General features: G+C 56.3%; 1 protein-coding gene across 1 annotated transcript; it reads left to right on the forward strand.

Annotated features, from left to right (window-relative positions):
- The first annotated feature begins 13,975 nt into the window (after positions 1-13,975).
- RBM15 (RNA binding motif protein 15) lies at positions 13,976-21,779 on the forward strand. The gene has a single exon (XM_040536177.1). The coding sequence runs from the start codon at positions 14,062-14,064 to the stop codon at positions 16,936-16,938; it is 2,877 nt and encodes a 958-aa protein (XP_040392111.1). The 5' UTR covers positions 13,976-14,061; the 3' UTR covers positions 16,939-21,779.
- Positions 21,780-22,103: the final 324 nt, after the last annotated feature.

Consider the following 22,103-nt stretch of genomic DNA (forward strand, 5'->3'; position numbering starts at 1 on the left):
GACTGGTGAGCCAAAAGCCAGTGTGTGCTGATGGGCTTGGCAGGGCTGGGTTTGGGGGAATAAATGGGCTTTAAGAGTCTGAGCTGAACTGGAGCAACCCCTGCAGAGCAGATGTGGGAAGCAATTAGGGAGAGGCTGGGGGAGATGGGCAAGTCCTCTCCGGTCTTAGTGGTGGCTTTGATGGGAAAACCTGCTGGTCCTGTGCAGCAGAATGAGGGTTCCTGCACTGCAGAAAATGTTGGGTATAAATGGAGGATGGACAGTGAGGGCCCCCCTTGATGTCCCCCATCCTCTGCTAAAGCCCTGGTTGTGGGGCTGCTGCTTGGCTTGCAGGCCATGTCCACTGTCCCATAATTGCAGTTCATAATTTGGGGCTTCTAAATTTGTCTCTTTTTGGGTGGGAAGTGTACAGAGGAAGGTGTATGGTGGGGAAGGAGGACAGGGAGAGTTTCTCTCTCTGGTTCCATTGTCTGATCAAAGAGAGCCTGACAAGACGAGGCTTCCTGTCCCTCTGGGGTTGCCCAGGTGTTACTGCAGTCAATGAGCCTCTCTGGGGTAAAATAGCTTGGTTTGGTCCTAAAGATGCTTTTCTCTCTCTCCGTATAGGAGAACAGTTTTGTGTTGCAGCAAAAAGTCACGCCAGCAGGAGGGAAGTGATGAGCATGTGAGGGCTCAGCTCTCAAAGCTGCACAGTGTATATGGGGCAGGACCCACTTCTGTACCCTCTGGTGGAGCAGCGTGGGGTCGGGACGCTGCAGAAGGACCTGCTGGTGGCTGGGGGGGGCAGAGGGTGGGCAGCAGCCAGGAGGGAGCCACTGCCCACAGGGGTGGGGGAGCTCTGGCCACTCGCGGAGGAGCCCGTGCCAAGGATGCTGCTCTCGGCAAATCGATGCAAATCCCGTTGTGTCTGCTGCAGAGCTGGCACTGCCCTGGCAGGCTCAGGGCGATGGGCTGGGCGGGATCGCGGCAGGCCAGCAGGGACAAGCTGATGCGCGGGTGATGAGCTGGCTCACGTGTCCCTGAGGCGCCTGGGTCCCTCCTTGCTGCCATGCTCCCTCCTTGCCAGCTCAGATAGGCAATCCTAAAGAGGTGCATCCCCGACTTCCACAGCAAGCAGCTGAGCCATGGAGGGAAACTCTTCTGCCTCTTGTGGCCATGGCCCCTGACCAAAACCTCGCCAGGAGAAAGGAAAAAGAGAAGCTTCCTAATGAGCCCCATCACCTTTGCTCCTGGCTCCTCTCCCCACACTTCCTTGATGCTTTTGTGCTCCAGGTGTCCAGACAGCAGAACAAAACTCTCCGTGACTCCCCTACCTCCCCAGCAGGTACCTTCCAGTCCACCCTACCCCATGTTCCATCCCCATGCCCCATTGCTAATTGCATCCCAGTAGCTTCCCAAGGACTGTTTTCTGTTTTCTTCCCCGTGGAGGATGCAGGTGGATGGGTTTCTCCTGGCCTGATTGAAATTCAGATCAGCGGCAGTGAGGCAGCCCTGCTGGCTATCAGCCCTGCTCATCACCGCCTGCAGCCACCGTTCAAAGCAGCTGCTCTGCACAGATCCGACACCGAGCCGCCTCCCCAGACCCCCGCAGCCTCGACTGAGTGACCCGCCAGGGCTGGGGGGGGGGGCTAATTAGGGTAATGGTGGAGAAAATTGCTGGAGGGAGATGGGAATAATTCAGCCACGTTTGGCACAAGCCCACTGCGCCCAAGGCAGGCTCATGGACACAGGTGGGAGGGCAGCAAGGGGCTGCAAACCTCCAGCCCTGGCTTCTGCCATTTAACTCCCAGACTCAGCTTTTAAATCCCAAATCAAGGCTGCCAGCCCTTCAGACCATGCTCTGCCACCTCCAGAAGGCTCCATTGACTTTTTCCTTGGATTATTACTATTTTTGTGGCTAGAAGAGCCCATTGTGTTCAGCCACTTTGACTTCCTGCATTAGACAGGCCATGAAATGCTGCGTGGTGCTAAGCTTTATTATTAGCGTTTATTACTGTGGAGGGAACGAGCACAGAAAGCACAACTCCATGGGTGGGTAGCTTTTTAAAGCAATCACCTACGGCCATGCAACCTGTTATGAAAACTCTCTGCATAACCGAGATGGATTTGTTATGTGCATAGGGGATGTGGGTAATTATAGGAAAATCTCCGTCTCTTGACAGATAAGATCCCGCCGTGTTTGTTCTGGAAATTACGGAGGTTGGTGCAATTGTTGTGGGTGTTTTCCCCCTCTCAGGGTTGCAGGAGGGGATGGCGGTGGTCGACGATGCTGGCCTGGAACAGGGCTGGCTGCCTGGCTCTCCTGGTGAGCGAAGGGAGCCGTGCTGGTTTAATACCCGGGTAGGAAACGGCAGTGCTGAACACCAAATGCTTGATGATAGCTTTGCTGATTACCCTCCGTGTTCACCAGAGGGCCCTGGCAATGGTTTCGGCTCAGATCTGCCTCCCCACCCCAGCTGGCCCTTGCGGCCGAGCGGAGCTGGGATGTTTCAGCCCTGGAAGCTCCAGCCTAGGCAGGACCTCGCCGTGCGAGGGGCTCAGTGGGCACAAGATGGGACCCGCGTGGCTGAAGCTTGAGCAGGCTTTGGTTGGGGGTGGAAGACTCTGAGATGGGGAAGAGCTGGGAACACGTGAAGGAAGGGATTTAGCCTGGTGCAGCACAGGGGCTGCAGTCCCTTTGGTCTCTGTCCATCCCTTCTTCCTCTCAACAGCCTCCCCACCACAGCTGCTTCATCCTTAAATCTGCCTACTTGGTCTCTATCCCCACTGCTGCAGGACAGTTTCTGTCCCTACAGTCCTTGGGGAACAAGCTCTGGGTGGCTGTGCTACCGCCTCTAACCACCCTCATACCTGCTGCCAGCCAAACCAACCCCTCCAGGTGAAGATCTCCAGGGTCTCTGTATTCCAAACTGAGCTGCAAAAGGGCTTGGGGGATGTTGACTTTTGCTGCACCTGGATTTTTTTTATTTCCGCACAGTGAAGCTCGGGGAGGATGACAGGACCCAAGGAGCCTTTGGGGCTTGATCCTGGCACTGGGCACCTTACCTGCTGCTGAAAAAAGGTTGCATGGGGAGGGGGAGGGAAGGGAGAACAGCCTGAACTCATCAAGGCATTCACAGCCTGGCTTCCCTCCTCTCTGATTTTGTTTAAATTAAGCCATCTGCCCACATTAAATGGTAAATTATCTCAGCTGCTGCCTGTCTCCCTGTGGGGAAAGCGGCTGGAGGAGGAGGGGAGAGAAGGGGGTTAAAGGCTGCAGAGCTGCCCCCCAGCTGGGACCTGGGGTGTGTGATGCTCTCGTGGAGGTTTGTGCCACCTCCCCTTCCATGCGCTGGAGGTCAGCCCCTGGCAACCTGGAGCCGGTCACCTTGGTGTGGTCACAGCCCTGCTCCACTGTCCTTGGCGGAGAGGTAGGAATTGGTCCTTAATCCAGCTGATGGAGGAGAGCGAGTTGCAGCGCGACCGTCCTCAGCTCACGTCCTTGGGAGTCCTTCTCTGGGCAGCAGCACAGCACCTGCCTGAGCGGTGAGCTGAGAGCCCTCGCTGTGAATCTTTGGCTCAGAGTGATGAAGGCATTCGGTGTACCGGGACGGAGGCAGCAGGGCTGCCAAGGGGAATGACCAAGGCAGGACCTGGTTTTGGTCAGCTTGTATGCTCGCTTTTTTGCAAGCGGCGCTCGCAAAGGGACGGCTTTTCACCGTGTTGTTGAGCTGGGCAAGACCCTTCTGGTGCTCTGGGGATGTCCCCAGAGATGAAGCCTCTCCGGGTGCTGAGGTGCTGGGTGGGCTCCACCTCCCCTTGGGCAGCTTGGAGCTAGTCTCACACCCTGCAGTGGGGTCGCAGTGATGGATATGGCTTTAAACCAGCCCCCTCTGCTTCTGCCGGGTGGTGGCAATGTCACCTCCCAGCAATGTGCACATCTGCCACCTCCCCACAATGCGGTGCACCGTGCTGGGTCAGCACCCCAAAAGGAGCTATCCTCTCCACGGAGCTGGTTGGGTACAGAAAAGACATAGGTTTTCATGCCAGCTCCTCACTGAAACCCATCTCTCGTCGTCGCTGTACTGTGGTGTGCAGTCTGTCTTTGAGCAGGTCCCCACGGTGGTGCTGGAGACATGTGGGTGGCTGGGCACAGCTCGCCACGAGCCACCCTCTGCCCCCAGCACGCTGCAGGAGCCCTTTGCAGGAGGAGGGGAGCATTTGAAGAGGAGGGCTGGGTGTGGGATGTGTGGAAGATCACCAGTGCTGGGGAAAGGATTGGGGTGACAGAAGTGGGCAAGAAGGAAAATAATGTGAGGTAGAGGGGACGCTGAGGGCTCCGAACTGCCCTGTTTTACAGCCTACATACTTGGGTTTCCCTCAGGAGCCAGAGAAGGGATGCAGTGGGGTGCTGCTAGTTCAGGGAAAGACCTCCCTGCTCTGCAGTGCCCCAGCTGAGGTTGCGTCTCCAGCGCTGCTCTATGGGTTGTTCCCGCAGAGTTTGTGTCCTGCAGAGCTTCTCCATCCCGCCATGCCCCCAAATGCTGCTGTTAGGCAGCAGCAACCTCTGGTTCCTCTGAAGTGTAAAGGGTGACAGCATCATGCACAATACTCTGCTGTCCCTCAGTTAAAACTGAGTAAGCAGTGAAGGAGACCATTTTCTCCCTCTGTCATTCCATCACTCGGCCTCCTGCAGCAACGCTGTTGAAGCGCAGCCAGAGCCAGGACGAGGCAGTGCAGGTCTGCTCTGTGTTGCGTGCCCAGGTCTGCCTTGCAGAAGCTCGGGGTGTCCTGGACCTGCACCAAGAGCATCCGCAAGCAATTCTGTCACAGAAGCTCTTGGCAGGCAGCTGCAGCCGTCCTGGCTGCCCCGTGGGCATGGCCCGGGGATGTCCCAGCCTCAGCAGCAGCACTGGGGCTGCCTGGCTCTCAGCAGTGGGGAGGCAGAGCGGTTAGGTCTGGCATGCAGGTCGCGGCACAAGACTTTTCTCACTTGGTGTAACGTGTGGTGAAGCCGTAGGGTCTCCTCCTCATCTCAGTGGTCTCCTGGGGTCAGGCTCCCCATCCAAGAGGTGTTTCAGGGCATCTCAGCCCATTCGTACTTGTTCTCACCACATGTGCTGGGTTGTATGTAGTATGTGGGTGCTGCTGAGCTCCTAAGAGAGAAGGAACCTGGATCCGTCCTGCGCTGAAATGTGGATGCAACAGTTTGTGAAGCATCTCCAAGACTGAATGCACAAGAGGGCTTTCAAAGGACCTGTGGTAAGAAGTGAGCCATGCAGTTTCCCCTGTTCACAGCTCCTATGTCCCACCTCCCAGCCATTATTTTTGATTTTTTTTTTTTTTCAGCAAGCAGACAAATATTTGCAGCAGCTCAAGTCTGCCTTTGACTGAGGTGTGAGAAACAACTGCAGTGCCAAACTCCTGAATGTGTAGCAGGCACCCAGGGAGGAACAGGCTGCACCAACTCACGCAGTGTAGCTTGCCATGAATGCACTGAGAGTGTCGGCAGCGGTTATTGCGTCTCGGCAGAGTGACGGTAACCTGATTACTGGCAGCCTCTACCCCGGGGTCATTAAACACCAGGGAAAAGCAACTAGAGTCTCATAAAGCTTTCTGGAGAGATTTGGATCAAAACCTAAGCTCTGAGCGTCCTTGGGCTGTGAGATGTCTCTTCCCATGTCCATGCTCCTCCACCTGCCTTGTGGGATGTTTTGGAGGAGTCTGTGTGGGAAGTCCAGGCTGAACCCTGGTGGTTAAATCTCACTGGTGAAATGCAGGCTTCAGAATGGGGCTGCTCACCCAGGATGGTGCAGGTGTGGGTTAAATCCTGCTTCAGGCTCGGGGAGTTTGATTCCCTCCCTGCTTTACTACCCGCTCTTGTCTGCATTTCCCATAGGGAGCCTGGGCAGTCTGCGCCTTGCAGACTGGAGGCACCTGGAAGTGCCTGAGCAGCAGGGGAACCGCTGGAAGAAAGCAAATGGCAGGCTCTGTGTGAGGAAATCTGGGAGGGAAGACAGCAATGGAGAGACACAGAGAGAACAGAGGAGGAACATTTCTCCCTTTTCTGCTGGAAGCCATCAGGCAATCCCGCTGCTTCTACTAAACCCACCCAAAGGAGTCAGGCAAAAATCTGAGAAACACACAAACTGAAACAGCCGAGGTGAGGGGAGGGAGGGGTAGAGCTCAGTGCTGGAGTTAATGGCCTGTGAACAGGACTGATGGCATGGGCCGTGGGCAGAGCCTGAAGGGCAGATCACACCTGCAGGGAAGACGAACGAGCGTTTGCCTGCGATGAACAAGGGCAGCTTCTCAAGGGCACCAGCAGGAGGATGGGGCAGGGGACTGCCATGGGGCTGAAAGGGTTAAACAAATAGTTTCTTGGCTTTTTCACTCATTTGTATGCCTCTCCTGGCAGCATTTAGGTGTAATAAATCCACATGTGTGTGCGTGCACACCCAGTGCCCTTCCCCTGAGGGCTGCCTCAGAAAATAACCTCTTCCAGCTGCAGGGCCGGGTGATTACCCCCAGGTGTCCGATGGGGAACTGGGACCGGAGCAGTGAAATGGCTCCGGCCGGGTGGGAAGAGTCAGCGGTGGGGCTGGGGCAGGGCCGCAAGTGGGGGTGCGTTCACTTTCGGGCATGGGCTGAAGGCCCCAGAGACCTGCCAGCAGGTCTCGCGCTGGGCAGTTGGGTTTCCTCTCCTCTGAGATCAGAGAGGGGCCGAAAGCCCCTTGCATGCCTGGGCAGGGCTGCAGAGGGTTTTTCACCCTGGTTGCTCTGGGCTGGACCAGACCCGGGTGCTGTTCTCCCTCAGCTCTGTCTGCTCTTTTTTAGACTGGCTTTTGTCTGCACTCAGCCAGGCTCCTCGTCGCCCAGACAGGAGAGATGAAAATGAGCTCTCATCCTCTGCGGAGGAGAAGACCAGGGAGAGAGACGGAGGAAAAGTGAGGGAAATTAAGCAGAAATAGCTTCAGGGGTCACTTAAAAATATCCCCACGACTCTCTTAAATATATATTTAGCAAGAATTCATAGTCCATGGCTGAGGGAGCTCCGGGCACCAAATGTACAGAACGGTTTTTGATGAAGACCCATGGGATCCAGTGAGGGTTGGAGGGACGGGGGCTGCTGGGGTGGAGGAGGGGGAGACGCGGGGCAGGGGCGGTGAGGTGGCTCCCAGCCAGCTCCCCGTGCCCGTCAACTGCCTCGATGCAGCATGCAGCCGCGTGCTGGTCCTTCGGGGCTTCTGAAACAAGGTCACCTTCCTTCAAGGTCCATCAGCAGGTCAAATCCAGGGCAGCTGCTGTGCAACCACCCAGTCCATCGTGGTTTTCCTCCCCCAGGAGTAGCTCTGTCTGGGTGAGAGCTGCCCATCTTCGCTCCTGGGGCCACAGTGGCTGGGAATGGCCACAGAGGTACAGGGCTGAGTCCGGCCCTTCTGGAAGGGAACAGCTAGAGCTGCTGGTGGACCAGGAGGGGTGGACATGCACGGGATTGAAATGGTCCTGAAATGCCTTTGAGGAGGGAGACAAGTGCTCAGCATGGTTCGCCCAGGAGGACGGTATGAAGCTGCTGCAGGGCTGATTCGTGGTGGGTGACGCGCTGGGACAGCCGGGAGCAGCACAAGGTGCTTGGCTTCAGCTCGCCCACTGGCTCTGAGATCCCAAAGTGTTTTTCAGCCCCGCAGTGCTTCAGGAGTAGGAAGGTCCCCTTGTTCCTAGGAGCATCTTGGGCTGAAGGAAGGATAAAATCCCAGGGCTGCGTGATCTGCCAGAGCCCATGAATTATTCACTGCTCCTCCAAGTTGCAGAGGATCCCGTTACGCTGTGCAGAAGGGTCTCCTTGAGCAGCAAAGCCTTGCCCACAGCTGCCAGCTTGGAAACCCAAGGGCTGGAGGGAACTCAACTCACACCTTCCTTCCTCAGGGCCAGCACTGCTCCAATAGCAAAGTCAGGCAGGCTTTTGACTTTGGGGCTCTGCCTGAAGGTTGGTGGGTGTCTCCTTACAGTCCTGCTTTATTGATTGTCTCCTGCCTGAGTTCCCACCCTATTCAGATTGTAACTGCTCCGTGATGACAAATGGGGCTGCCAGCCTCTGATTTATTTTAATTGCCATCTTCCCACTAGCGGTGTAGAGGCACAACAAACCTGTGCTGGAGTGCCTGAACTGGGAGGTGCCGGAGGCATTTTGGTGATTTTGGGGGAACTATCTCGGTTGGAGAATCCTCTTTCCCCCACCTGTCTAGCACAGGAAAAGCCCTCTCTGAAAACCCACAGCATGGGAAAACTGAGGCACAGGAGGTGCTTAGGAGGAGGTGGGAACCAGTGCCTGGGTGACAGCGAAGAGAAACCAGCGTCAGGCTGCCCATGCGTAGCAAGGGCTGGGGAAGGAGGATAAATGGGAACGAAGTCTTTGTTTCATGGTCAGCACGTGTCCTCAGACTGGAGGGCTCCCTGGCACCTTCTGGCCTCCTTGTCTGCCGCAGGGGTGATGCCTTTCAGCACAACCCCATTTTTGCTTGGGAAGGTGTCAGAGGGAGGAACATTTTGTGAAGATTTGGTGTTTTCAGCTGTAGGCCTGCACGCAGAGGTGCCCTTTCAGGACAGGCTGTGCTAGAGGAGAGGACCTGCTGCTCGGCACGCTGCTCTCCGCTCCCACCCGTGGAGCATGGCGCGGGGAAGATATGACACAGGGCACCCCGGAGGCTGTAGAGATGGGTGACTTTTGCATGTGTGTGGCAGTGTTTGGCACCATGGAGAATGAGGTAAGGATGCTTACAAGGGTGGAGGAGAGGCGCGAGGTGCCTGGGTGCAGGCTGGCTCACGGGGCCATCTCCACGGTCCCCCCCCTGCAGGTGCTGGGCTCTGCAAGCTGCTGCTCAGCTCATCCCTTCCCAGCTGCTTGTGCAAAGGGTTGAGAACTACCTTCTGCCACAGGCTGCGTCCATGCTTTCCATCCCACTGGGACAGCAGCGAAAGGCCAAAGGTCCCAGCGGCTCGGAGCAGGGCTGGCTTTCCACAGCATCCCTTTGCACTGCTTCTCCTTCCACAGCAAGCCACTCATCCTGCAAGCACGTCGTACTTGGCGGTGACGTTACAGCTCGCAGCAGGGGTGGGGGCCTCCCCCATACATCCCCTGTCCAAGAGGAGCCCTCCCCTGCCCAAATTCCCCAAAGGTGCCTGACAGCTCTGCCTGAGACCAACCCAGATCTCTGGTGTTCGGGGCATTTTGGGGCCCCGTGATGATGTGAAGTCCCCCTCGTCTGGAGCTGCCGCCTGTTTGCTGTCTGCCCAGCAGAGCACAGCTCGCGCAAGGCTGCTGCGGTGCTGGCTGCTTGTGTCACGGTGTGGCAGCGTGTCACCCTGCAGTGACACGGCAATGGCTGGAGCGGAGGATCCAGTGCTTAAAGATGCCAGGAGAGGGATGCGTCTCGTCTCTTGGTGTGAGCGCAGGTGCATCGAGTTCTTCTGGGACGGGTACCCGACACCTGGTTCCCATCCCATATGGACATCGCTGTCCAGAGCGGGGGCGTTGTCCCCAACGTGTCCCTGAGGAGGGCAGCTGGGGACAGGGAAGGGCAGGAGGCCAAGAGCACAGAGGAGCCCCGGCTGCTCGAGACTTTGTAACGCTGAACGCCTGTGACGGGCGTCCTCTGGGCACTGGGCTTCAGTGCAGGATGTGGCCCTGGCTCCCTGATGCTGCCTGAATCCTCCCTCTACTTTGGGGTTTATTCTTCCCTTTCCATTAATCTCCGATTATTAGGTGGAAAGTGAACAATTACTGTGCTAATGGCTCCATAAATTCCTTCATTACTTATTAAACCCGTGCGTTTCCCCGCGCAGCGGAGGAAAAGCAATGAAACGGGGTGGAGAAGGGACGGGGAACGGATCCGGCCGGCAATTCCTGGGCTGCCGCCGCCCTCTGCCGGCCGCGGGGCTGGGCTGGGGAGCAGTGGGGTGCCCGGGGATGCTCGAAGATGCTGCCAGGTCTGGGGCACGGAGGGGGGCACCTTGCCTGGGGAGCTGTTGCAAAAGCTGTCCTCAGAGGCCGCGAGGTGGTGCCGAGCTGGGCTGAAGCACGGGGCAGAGAGTTTGGCTTTAGCTGGGCAGTTATCAAGTGCTCCTGGTTGATTTTGGAGCAGAGCTGCGCAGGGAGGAGAGCAGAGGGAGGAAAATCAGGCAATGAGGGACCAGTCCCCACCGAGCACACCAGCACAAACCAGGAACAAAGCCCAGGCCAATTCCTCAGGGCTGAGATGTTCCCAGGGACTGTCACGACTCGGCGCAACAGGAGAAGCGAGCCAAGAGCTGGGGCAGGTTGAGGAGTCCTGAACTCACCCCCATCTCCACGCTGGCTCCCCAGGAGGCTGCAGGCAAACCCCAGGCACCTCCTTTTCAGCTGCAGGAAGGAGCCCGCTCCCTCCTGGCTTTCCTCGAGGTGCTGGGAGCTGCCTCGCACTTTGCTGCCAAACCTCACTACGATCCTGCAGGGTGGACGTTCTCCAGCTTTCTTTCTGCTGGCGGAGGCAGAGATCATGGCGAGAACTGCAGTGACTGTGCGGGCGAAGCTTTTGCCTCCCTTTTGTGGTGCTGAGGGTCAGGGTGCAAGCCATCTCGCTCCTGCGCTGGCAGCCCGGCTCCTGGGAGGGCTCTTGTAGCCTCACCTAAGTGAAGCTAATGTATTTTGACATCTCTAATGGCCAGCTGGGATGCAAGTGCATCTCCAGGAAGAAAGGCAGCTTGTCTGAATGCAAAACTGCCAACAAGCAGTCACCTCCCCAGCTGAGATGCTCGCAAGTCTTCAGCCCCTGTCAATCAGGCTGTGGGGCTCAGTGCCCTGATGGGAGCCCTCTTTGCCTCTCCACCATCAGGCTCGCTGGCTCCTCTGCCATCATCTCCATCCAGGCTTTAGGAAGGAGCCGCACGCTTAAACTGTAGAGAAAGGTTTCTGCAGAAAACAGCAAGTTTCTCTGGTTCTGCAACACCCAAGTATCCTCCAGGATGAGCCCAGCTCAACAGAGGGACCTCGATGCCCAGCTCCCACTGACACCAAATGTAATTAGACGTCTCTATCTAGGCCAGGGGCTCAAGGGCCATCTGGCTCCTTAATTATTCATACACATAAATAAACACAGACAGAGTGCTTGTTATCTAGCCTGGGCCTGGGGAGCGATTCCTGCTTACGCAGGACCATTTCTTGGGTCTGACAAAGCGTGCTTTTCTCCAGAGCTCATTTTGGGTGCTGCGTCGCCTTTCCCCGCTGCCAAAACCCTCTCCCAAATGCACCAGTGCTGCCAAACTGCACGTTAGACAGATCTGCATCTGCTGCCGGCTGACGCAGAGGTGGAAAAACTCTGGAGGAGATGTCTCTGCTTGGAAGGAGCAGGTTTGGAGGACAGAAATCAGATGAAATGCCTGTCAGGAGAGCCTGTCCCTTCAGCGATGTGGCCCAGTGCTCCTCCAAGGTGTCTCTCAAACTGTGACTCATCAGCTGTGGAATTTTAATTTGGGTTTCACTCGCAACCTGTAGGCACCACAAGGAAACGGTTAGAACCTCGGCAGATAGAAGTCTCTATCGCTAGTTGTTTAAAGTGATGCATTTCCTCTCAAGCCTGTGGAGCTGTGCCAGGTTTTACCAGATGTAGCCTCAAAGGTGCAGCGGAAATATGGCAATAAAAGATTTTCCCCATATTTTTTATCGTGACTGGCCGAGGAGTGCTTCCTCTGCTCTGACAGACGCTACGGAATGCGCAGGAGAGGTACTGGCAGGGAGGGTACCTGCATGGAACGTGGCTGTGTCTGTTCCAAAACAAGGTGATGCTCCTTTTTCTTTCAAACTGGGATATTCTGTTCCCCAAAGCGTGCTGTGCCAGGCAAGGTCTCTTTCCTGAGGCAATCCCACCCCAGGCTCCAGAATCCTTTCCAGCAACACTGGCCTTGGAAGTGAGGCATTTCTGTAAAATGGTAGCACCCTGACAGAACAGTGATTTTCCTATCGGAAAAAAGGCGGCCGTGTTTTACCCTTCTCATGTGTCTCCCCAGGAAAGCAGCACGGATCAGACAAGAGCAGCAGTTGCGATAAGCCTGTCTGCCAGGCTCCTGGACCCTTCTCGGTGTCTCACTCACCCATTGCTCTTCTGTGCCCGTGGTGCTGCCCCTCCCTCACATACCTCTGTGTCATTTCATCTGGCTGACCCACACCCACATAATTGTATCTGTCTCCCATACACGCTGCAATAATTATATCCACACCAGCGATCTCCTGTATCCTTGTGGGTCTGCCTCCAATCCGCCTGTTAGGTTAACTCAGTGTTGTTACATAGGAGGAACTTGTTTTCTAAAGCTCAACATATATTTCAAACACAATTTCTATCGCTCCTAGGTCTATATTTAGATATCAGCTATTTACCCACCATTCAGAACCCACCCACGCTTTCGGGAGCCTCCGTGTACCATCTCCGTCAGGAGCAGATGAGATGTCAGGGAGAAACGCAGCCTAACGGACTGCTATTAAAAAATCTGATTCAATTCCCCCTCTGTTAGGTTAAGACGTTCCTGGGGAGAGATCTTATTTCCACGGGTGACACAGAGCTGCGGGGGCGTTTCGGTCAGCGGCAGGGCGAGGGAACGCTGCGCCTTCCGCTCTCCTCACTTCGAGCCGCTCTCTGCGACTACAAACACGGCTCAGGGGGGCCGCGGCCTCGCTGGGTTAAATGCAGTTCTTCCCGCTGCACCGTGCCTGCGGGGGCCTTTCCCTCGGATACGCCTGCGGACCAACGCGAGGGTTCGGGGGCAGCTGAAGGACGGGGAAATTCTCCAGCACAGCGCGAGGAGGGGGCGCAGGGACGGCTCAGGGGGACGCAGAGGCGGCGTTTCCGCGGCCGGCAGCAGGGCCCGTCTGCCGCAGCTTCCTCCCCCCGGGGGCCTTTCTCTCTCCCGCCCCGCTCTCAGCGTGGGGCTGGCACGGAGGGGCCCGCCCGCCCCAGCTGCCTCCGCTCCGGGGGGCTGCGTCCCCCCGGCCCGGGCTCCCAGCGGCCCCGAGCCCCAGAAGCGGGCCGGAGCCGGAGCCCCCCTCCTGCCCTCGGCTGCGAGCGGGAGGAGGGCGCGGCCTGGGGAACGGCCCGCGGGGGGGGGCGAGGCAGGGACGGGCGGACCGACCGCCGGCCTGCCCCTGGCGGCCCGGCCCAGGGCCCCGCGCGCCCGCGGCCCCGCGCGGGGCCTGTCTGAGCCGCCCCGCCCGGCGCCTGCCGAGCCCGCCTGCCGGGAACCCGCCCTCCTCCACGCAAAGACCAATCGGAGTCAGAAAGCGCGTGACTGAGCACCGCGGTAGCCTATCGGCAAGCTATCTGACTGCGCCCAATCGGATGCCGGAGGAGGTTTTTTTCGCCCAATGGTAAACGAAGGGCGGGGCGTGAGCAGCGGCCCGCGCTTCTTCGGGAGCGGCACAGCGTTCGGCCAATCAGAGCAGCGCGGGCCGGATTAGCGGAGGCCAATGGGGAAGAGGGGCGGGTAACGCGCTGCTCGCGAGAGCTTGAGAGGGACGATGGGAACCCGCGTCTGGGCGAGCGGACCAATGGGGAGCGGCGGGGCGGGGCCGCAGCGGGACCGCTCCAACTGGCAGGTAAGAAAGCCAATCAGAAGGAAGAGATCCGTTCGCCCAACGGCCGGCGAGCGGAGGCGGTCCCCTCACCGCCCGGCGGCCGCTATTGACAGGCCCAGGCGCCCAATCAGAAGGCCGCGCCCTTTCTAACCGTCCAGTGAGCGGGCGGGGCGGGGCGGGGGGGGTGTGGGCACGGCTCCTCCCGCCCCCTCCTCGCGGGCGCGGGAGGCCGGCCGGCGGACGGACGGCTCCCCGAGCCAATCGCGGGGAGGAGAGCGCGGGGCCGGGCGGGCCTTCCGCCCGGCGGGGCCGAGGCGGCCAACGAGGGCGGCGGGCCGGCGCCGGGCGGCCAATGGGCGCCGAGGGGGCGGGGCCGGCGGCCGCCGCGGCTTCCAAGATGGCGGCGGGTGCGTGAGCGCGGCGGGCGGGCAGTCGGGGAGGCCGCCGGGGCGCGGGGGGGGGCCCGGCCGCCGCCCGCCGCCATGAAGGGCAAGGAGCGCTCCCCCGCCAAGGCGAAGCGCTCGCGGGGCGGCGGCGAGGACTCGGCCTCCTCCTCCTCCTCCTCGGCGGCGGCGGCGCGCGGCGAGCGGAGCGGCAAGAAGCCGGGCGGCTCCGGCGGCTCCAACGGCGGCGGCGGGAAGGCGGCGGCGGCCTCCGCGGACGGCGGCGGCGGCCGGCGGGGCCCGCACCCGGACAAGGCCGCCCGCGCCGGCAGCCGCGAGTACGAGGCCGGGGCGGCGGCGGCGGCGGCGGGCGGCGGGGGCGGGCGGCACGGCTACGGCGGCGGCAAAGCCGCGGAGCCGTCGCGGAGCGGCGGCAGCCGGGGCGGCGGCGGCGGCGGGGGCGAGTCCCGGGCCCCGGCGGCGGCCGCCCCGTCCTCCGAGGCGGGCGGCGGCGGCGAGTACAAGACGCTGAAGATCAGCGAGCTGGGCTCGGCGCTGAGCGACGAGGCGGTGGAGGACGGGCTCTTCCACGAGTTCAAGCGCTTCGGCGACGTGAGCGTCAAAATCAGCCGCCTCCCGCCCGGCACCGGCGCCGCCGACGAGCGCGTGGCCTTCGTCAACTTCCGCAGGCCCGAGGACGCCCGCGCCGCCAAGCACGCCCGCGGCCGCCTCGTGCTCTACGACCGCCCGCTGAAGATCGAGGCCGTCTACGTGGGGAGCGGCGGAGGGAGCGGCCGGCGGCGCGGCAGCCGCTCCCCGGCGCTGCTGGACAAGGAGTCGCCCTACGGCGCGGCGGCTGTGGGGGTCGCGGCGGCGGCGGCGGCGGCTGTGCGGCACCCCCCGGCCGGGGCGACGCAGCGGGCCTTGTCCCCCGCCGGCAGCGGCGGGGCCCTGGGCTATCGAGACTACCGGCTGCAGCAGCTCGCCCTCGGCCGCCTGCCGCCTCCGCCCCCTCTGCCCAGGGAGCTGGAGAGGGAGAGGGACTACGGGGGCTTCTACGAAGCGCGAGTGCGGCCGGCCTATGGGCTGGAGCGGGTGGCCGGCGTGGCGGCTGCCGGGGGCTTCCGCGGAGGAGGCGGGGGCGCCGGAGCCGCCGGCGAGGAGGAGATCAGCCCGGAGGACGACCAGAGAGCCAACCGCACGTTGTTCCTGGGCAACCTGGACATCACCGTGAGCGAGACAGATTTACGCCGAGCCTTCGACCGTTTTGGGGTCATCACTGAGGTGGACATCAAAAGGCCGGGTCGGGGGCAAACCAGCACGTACGGTTTTCTTAAATTTGAGAATCTGGACATGGCGCACCGGGCCAAGCTGGCCATGTCAGGCAAGGTGCTTCTGCGCAACCCCATCAAGATCGGGTATGGCAAAGCCACTCCGACTACCAGGCTTTGGGTGGGTGGCTTGGGGCCCTGGGTGCCCCTTGCTGCCCTGGCCAGGGAGTTTGATCGTTTTGGCACCATTCGCACTATTGATTACCGCAAAGGTGACTCGTGGGCCTACATCCAGTACGAGAGCTTGGACGCGGCGCAGGCGGCCTGCGCCCACATGCGTGGCTTTCCCTTGGGCGGGCCGGATCGCCGGCTCCGCGTGGACTTTGCGGATACTGAGCATCGGTACCAGCAGCCCTACCTGCAGCCTCTGCCCTTGCCGCCCCCTGCTCATTACGAGCTAGTGGCAGAGGCAGCTGCTTTTGGGGCTCACCGGGGGGCCCCGCCTGATCCGCTCCGGGGGGCCCGGGACAGGACGCCGCCATTACTCTATAGAGACCGTGACAGAGACCTTTATCCCGAGACGGAGTGGGTGCCACCCCCGCCCCCTGTACGGGATAGGAGTAACCGGGCAGCTGCCTATGACCCCCTGGAAAGCCTAGAACGGCGTCGGGATGGTTGGTCCTTGGAGCGGGACCGAGGGGAGCGGGAGTTGGGCAGCAGTAGCAGGGAGCAGCCTAGAAAGCGGAGGCTGGCAGAGGACGGAGGCCGGCACTTGGACCGCTCGCCAGACAGCGAGCGCTCCTCTTCCTCCCGAAAGCGTCACTGTTTGGCCACCACCTCTCCCCCAGACCGCAGCCCAGAGCTCCTTGGAGGGAGGGAGCGTTACAGCAGCGACCCGGAGCGCTCGTCCTCCCGCTTGCTGCTGTTGGAGCGGCCCTCACCCATTCGGGAGTCGCGCAGGGGCAGCCTGGAGCAGGGCCAGAACGAAAAGCGCGACCGCAAGAATTCCGCTGAAAGGGAGCGGAAGCATCGCGCTTCTGCGGCAGCCGCCGCGCAGGAGTGCAAAAGTCCAGCCAAAAAGGATGAACGCGCTACAGAAGGAGGTGGCGGAGGCTCCCGGCTCAAACCTCCACCTCAGAAACAGCAGCAGGACGGAGCGCCGCAGGCCGGGGGAGCCTCCAAGCTGTGCTTGGCTTGGCAGGGGATGCTTCTGCTGAAGAACAGCAATTTCCCGTCCAATATGCATCTGCTTCAGGGGGACCTCGGAGTTGCCAGCAGCCTCCTGGTGGAAGGAGCGACTGGTGGGAAAGTAGCGCAGCTCAAGATCACCCAGCGTCTGCGTCTGGACCAGCCCAAGCTGGACGAGGTGAACCGCCGCATCAAGGTGGCGGGCCCCAACGGCTACGCCATCCTTTTGGCTGTGCCGGGCACATCAGACAACCGCTCCGCGGCTGGAGCTAGCGAGGCCGCTACGACCTCCACCCAGAGGCCGCTCAGGAATCTGGTGTCCTACCTAAAGCAAAAGCAGGCTGCTGGGGTGATCAGCCTCCCTGTGGGGGGCAACAAAGACAAGGAGAACAGCGGGGTCCTGCACGCCTTTCCGCCCTGCGACTTCTCCCAGCAGTTCCTGGACTCCACGGCCAAGGCGCTGGCCAAATCAGAGGACGACTATCTGGTCATGATCATTGTCCGGGGGGCATCCTAAGGCCCTCGTGTTCTCTGTACCCAACCCTGCCTACTCCTCCACACAGCCCCTCCAGCGTGTGCCAGGTGCTATGGGATACAGCCTTAGCCAGCCCTGTCATTATTTTTAATTAGATCTTTGTTTGTAGGTGACTTTCCCTGCCCATTTTTCTGTTACTACATTTTTCTATAAAGTTAGGAGCCAGAAAGGTTGGTTAGCCGTTAGTGTGAATAGGAAGTTTTGAGAATCCCTTATCCGTGGGGATAGCTGGGAGGCTAGGCCTGCTTTGATTTACAAAAAAAAAAAAAAAAAGAAAAAAAAAGGAAAAAAAAAAAGAAAAAAAACTGGGGGAGGGGGTGGAAGAACAAACTCCCGTCTTCGTAATTTTGATTCGTGTCCTTTTTTCATTTCATGTATTTTAAAGCAAGTTCGATAGCTCATTCTCTAGAGTTACAAACCTAAAAGACCAGATTTAAAGCACTCAGTATTTTAAATGGAAAACCACAGCCCTGCTAGTGGACTGGTGTCAACTCATTTTTGAGTCACTGAAATTCTGTGACGGCCTCAGGCCAGCGGCCCTTTGGCGCGCACGATCCCTTTCCTCAGGAGCCTGAATGGTTTCCCTTTGAGTTGCATGGCTCGAGGTTGATTTCTTTCAGGTGACCAGCACCTGCTCTTGGGTACACTGCAGAACATGAATTCCTTTATCGGGTGTTTGATAAGTTCATCCGGCCCCACGAAATGCATGCACTGAAGGTATGCTTTTTTAACAGGTGTATTTCTCCTATTTCTCTGAGTTCTGTCGTATCCCATATATGCACTTTGGGTTTGTAGCAGCGACGATGTTTGGTAAATAGCTGAGGACTTTGTTACAAACCATGAATGTCTTGTGCTTACTCTGGTATGCAAGCAACAAGGAGGTGCTTTAAGAATAACCTTAGTTATATTGTGGTTTTTTGTTTTTACTGCCTTTTTCAAAGAGTTGCAGGTACAGTGGGGTCTGGTTCCACAGTGCAAACTCTGAGCAAGTGTGCTTCTCTCCAGAGATGGTTTTAATTCTGTAATAATTTAATTACATAAAAGTTCTCATTATCATTTTACCTCTTTGTTAATAGCAAGGAACTGCTGTCTGCTAGAGACTTTTCAGGTACAGTACAGTGGGCATTACATGAGGTTTATAATTCTGTGATAACCTGGAGCAAGGTGCTTTCAGCATCTTGGAGAAGTTTAAAAGTAATTCGGGGTGCTGAGGTGAGAGTTCTTCTTCGTGTTATCCTAGGAGGAAGCAGTTTGCCTTTTTCCCAAAGAACTTTGTTCATTTTCTCGTGTGCGTTTCTCCCCTCGCTGGGCGCTCTGCTCCAGCTGTTTTGGACGCCTGGCTAATACAGGCAGCTCTGAGGGAGGAAGGGATCCAAGTCCCTCGTTCTGTTTAACAACCGCAGGGGTGTTGCAGCTAGCTTCTCAAAGTGTAAATCTGACTGTATCTATATAAAGGCCCTAAAATGTGACCTTGCACTTAAAGCCAGAATGTAATCTTGCACTTAGCCACATTTTAAGAGGCGGGCAATGTACACGCGATGCTGCTTCACTCGGTTGGTCCTCCGACGCGTCCCCTGGGTAACTGCTGTGGGGCAAGCTGCTTTCTGTTTCAACTTAGATGACGCAAAAATCAAATTCAGATGTGGGATGGGCTGCCAGTAGTACCTGAAGGAGGAGAGGCACTGAATGTGTTCTGCGGCCACAGAAGTTGTCGAGTTTGGCAGTACTTGCTCGAGATTCGCTGTCACAGAGAGGTGAATTTCTGTAACGCCACTTTACGGAGCCGCTCTTCAGAGAGTGCTCTCGTTTCTGTGAGGTGTGATTTCCTTTTTCTGAGCAGGAGGAGTAGATGTTGTGTCCCAGGCATCGCGGTGAACTGAGAACTCGAATGTGGCAGCGTATCTTGAAAACAGATTTTGGTTTTAGAGCTACTTCTCTTTTGAAGTGGAAACGTACAAGCCTCATTTAATGCTCTTAAGTGTTTCAGGGTGAAATCCAGGATTTCTGGGTTGTTGTCCTTCAACGTGAATGTAGTAGATTTAGATGGCAGAACTCAGCTGTTCATCTTACTATTAACAATGAGAATTTCTTGAAATGACACCAATAATGCAAATAACTGTGTTTGAGAAGATACAGCGTATTTACCACTTACCGCAACGAATGTCTGTTTTAACTCTTGCAGGTGTCTGTTGTGTGTTTGCGTGTGGTCAACACTGCTGCGGACTTGCTCGAAGTGCTTCTTGCATTTAGAGTGAGTTCTCTAGCGGCATCTGACGTGAGTCGCTTGCAAGCGCAGAGTTTTAAAGGAAAGAAACTTTAACTGCTGGGAATTCAAACGTGCCCAACGCCAAAAAAGAAGCACTAACATCGTTTGTGTCCAACACTTCGAGTTGTGAAGCACAGTGTTCGTTATGCTGACACACAGCAGACGCCTGTTTTTAAAGCCCATAAAACTTGGGGTCAACACAGCTTGTCAAAGCAAACTCTTGACAGCTAGCGGGGGCGGTGCGGGATCCCTTTCAGGAGGAGCATCTTGGGTGCCCTTCCTTTTTTCCTCGTAAAATAACAGTGGTTGTACCTGCCACTGGCTTTTGTAAGTCAAAGTTGTGCTGCGCTGGAGGGCAATAAGGAAGAGGCAAGGCTGTGTTTGACGCCAGGTTTTCGGGTTTCTTATTGAACGGAGTACCTGCTTCTTTAAATCTGGTTTATTTGTGGTTGCTGCTCTTGTTTTGTAAGCAAGGATTTTAACACCCTTTGAGGGTATTTAATGTCAAAACATAGTTGACTGGCAATATTTTCTTGCCGGCACTTAGCCACATGCTGCCACCACGTCTGGTACAGCTTTGGCGGCTGTGCTGTTCTCTTAGGCTCCCAAGTGTGCACCATCGGAGCAGCTGTCCACTAAAAGTCATCTTGGCCAGGGCTGAGCGCGAGTAGAAGTCCGTCTATAATATCACTTCTGTATAGAGCAAAACAGATGTAGCAGAATTCAGCTCTCTTGTCGTATTTGGCATTATGTTGCTCTAGCCAGAGCTCAGTATTTCTTCGAACTTTATGTGCAGCTGACGTTCCTATATTTCACGAGTTAGTTTGTTGAATTAGTGTGGAAAAAGGATGTCCTTTTCCTGAATCATTTTGTAGCCGTGCTTTATGCTTTGGGGAAAGAACCTCAAATGACTCATACTTTTGTTTAAGATTTTATTTAATTATTATTTTTTTTTAAATTGGAAACTTTACGCAACTTCCTTGGGTGCTAGCCAGTGGCTTTGTTTGCTCCGGTCTAGTGCGTGGTCTGCTGCGGACTGGGAGTGCAGCACGAGCACCGAGGTTACCATCAGCTCTGGAGGTTTCAGGCTCCTGGCTTATGACTCCTGGTGCATCCTTTTAAGCATTGCAGAGGGAGAAGCGATTTATGTGCCAGGCAAATCTTAACCCTGTTTTTTATACGGCTGTCGAAAGACTGAAATACTTTGGTGACAACTTGCTCAACCTCCTGTGGAGGGTGGAGAAGAGAGTTTAGGCTTCCCGCGTTGGCAGTGGAACGATCTAGTTGATGGTAACTGAGGTGAAAAGGCCTTAAGTATTAATGGGAAGGAGGAATCGATGAAAATTGTGAAGACAGGTTCAAAAACTCTGAGGACTCAGGGAAAATGGCTTGGAAAATCGTAGCTCCTGGCTTTTAAGACAAACAGTGCTGAGGGCAGTACTCGTGGGGAGTCTGCTGTACGCCTGTTGAACAGAAACAAGAGTGGAGGAAATCGTTGCCATGCTACAATTACAGAGTTTTTGGGGTTCTTTCCCCCTTGTCTCCCCTTTTTCTAACGACTTTCTGCAGATAGCACCGAAGGACAGGTATTCCAATGAGTTATAAAAGGAATGATGAGATGATTTTTATATCAGGCTTAAAGCAGACCGTATTGTTCAGAGAATGGTTAATTGAATATACAACTTCCTGTAGTTTTAATGGTGTGAAAATGATGGATGAGAAATCTTACTTGAATAGTAACAGTTTTAAATGATATTAGGTGTGTCTTTGATTTGCCCTCTTTAATATTGGAATTGCCTGCTGTTGGAATTATGCAGCAAAATAATAACAAAAGAGAGCCTTGTAAACACTACATTTCACATTTTTGTTGATAAGTCGCCTTCAGGAAATGTTCTTTGAGGAAAGTCAACCGAATTGTCAAAGATTCCGTTGATTTTTCTCATGGTTAATTATTTTGACATGTCCCATTAACTGTTGCTGAAAGTTGAATAACCATCAATACTGTAAGCCTAGTTTAACCTCGGTCCAAAACCAAGCCCTGCACTACTTGTTATGCATCTATACATAGAAGGTGACTTCATTGCAAGGTTTCGTGCCCGTGGGTGGTATGACGTTGGGAGGCGAAAATCTGTCGTATACGTTTGTATTGAAATAACATTTTCTTTCCTCCTGCAAGCAAAGCTGGTGGACTGCAGAAGACAACCGCATGGGATACCAAGCTCTAATGGACCTTTGGGAAGAGAAGCTGTGGCTTGTGTGGAATTTACATGGGCCCCTTGATGGAAGAAAGCTTATCTGTTTAGTATTTGTGCATTTTACTAAAATGGCAGCTTTAAAAAAAAAAAAAAAGTTGTGTATCTGCTATTGTGATGCCAATGCCCGTGTTTTAAGTGGAAAAAAAATGACCTCTTTGCTTTGTGCTGTGTACACAAGATTGCTGGAAAAGTAAAGGAATACCCTTTTTATGGCTCACACAGCTTAAAAGTAGCTGTCACTCAAACATGCGCTCACAGTTGAGCTGATTTTGTTTCATTCTAAATAAATTGTTTCTTTTGAGGAAAATGGTTTTTCTGCCTGGAAGTGAATTGACGACAAACGTTTGACCCCTTTGTTTGCAGCAGAGGGGTACTTGCTGCTGCTGCTGCTGCTCAATGATAGTTGCGGGTCTTGAGCAAGAAGCAGGGAGACTGGCACTTTGGCGTTGACCAGCGTGTTTTACCAAATCTGAAGAATCTAGTTGATTGTCTGGCTGTGGCACCCCCTTGGTTTGCGGTGAAGGGGGTCACTTGCTGCTTTACTCCTCATCCTTACGAGGAAGCGGTGCTGATGCTGGCATGCAAGAAGCAGGGAAGCACCCCCCTGCGTCTCAGAACGGTGTCCA

The sequence above is a fragment of the Cygnus olor genome, chromosome 24 (assembly GCF_009769625.2).
Source record: "Cygnus olor isolate bCygOlo1 chromosome 24, bCygOlo1.pri.v2, whole genome shotgun sequence".
NCBI lineage: Eukaryota > Metazoa > Chordata > Aves > Anseriformes > Anatidae > Cygnus > Cygnus olor.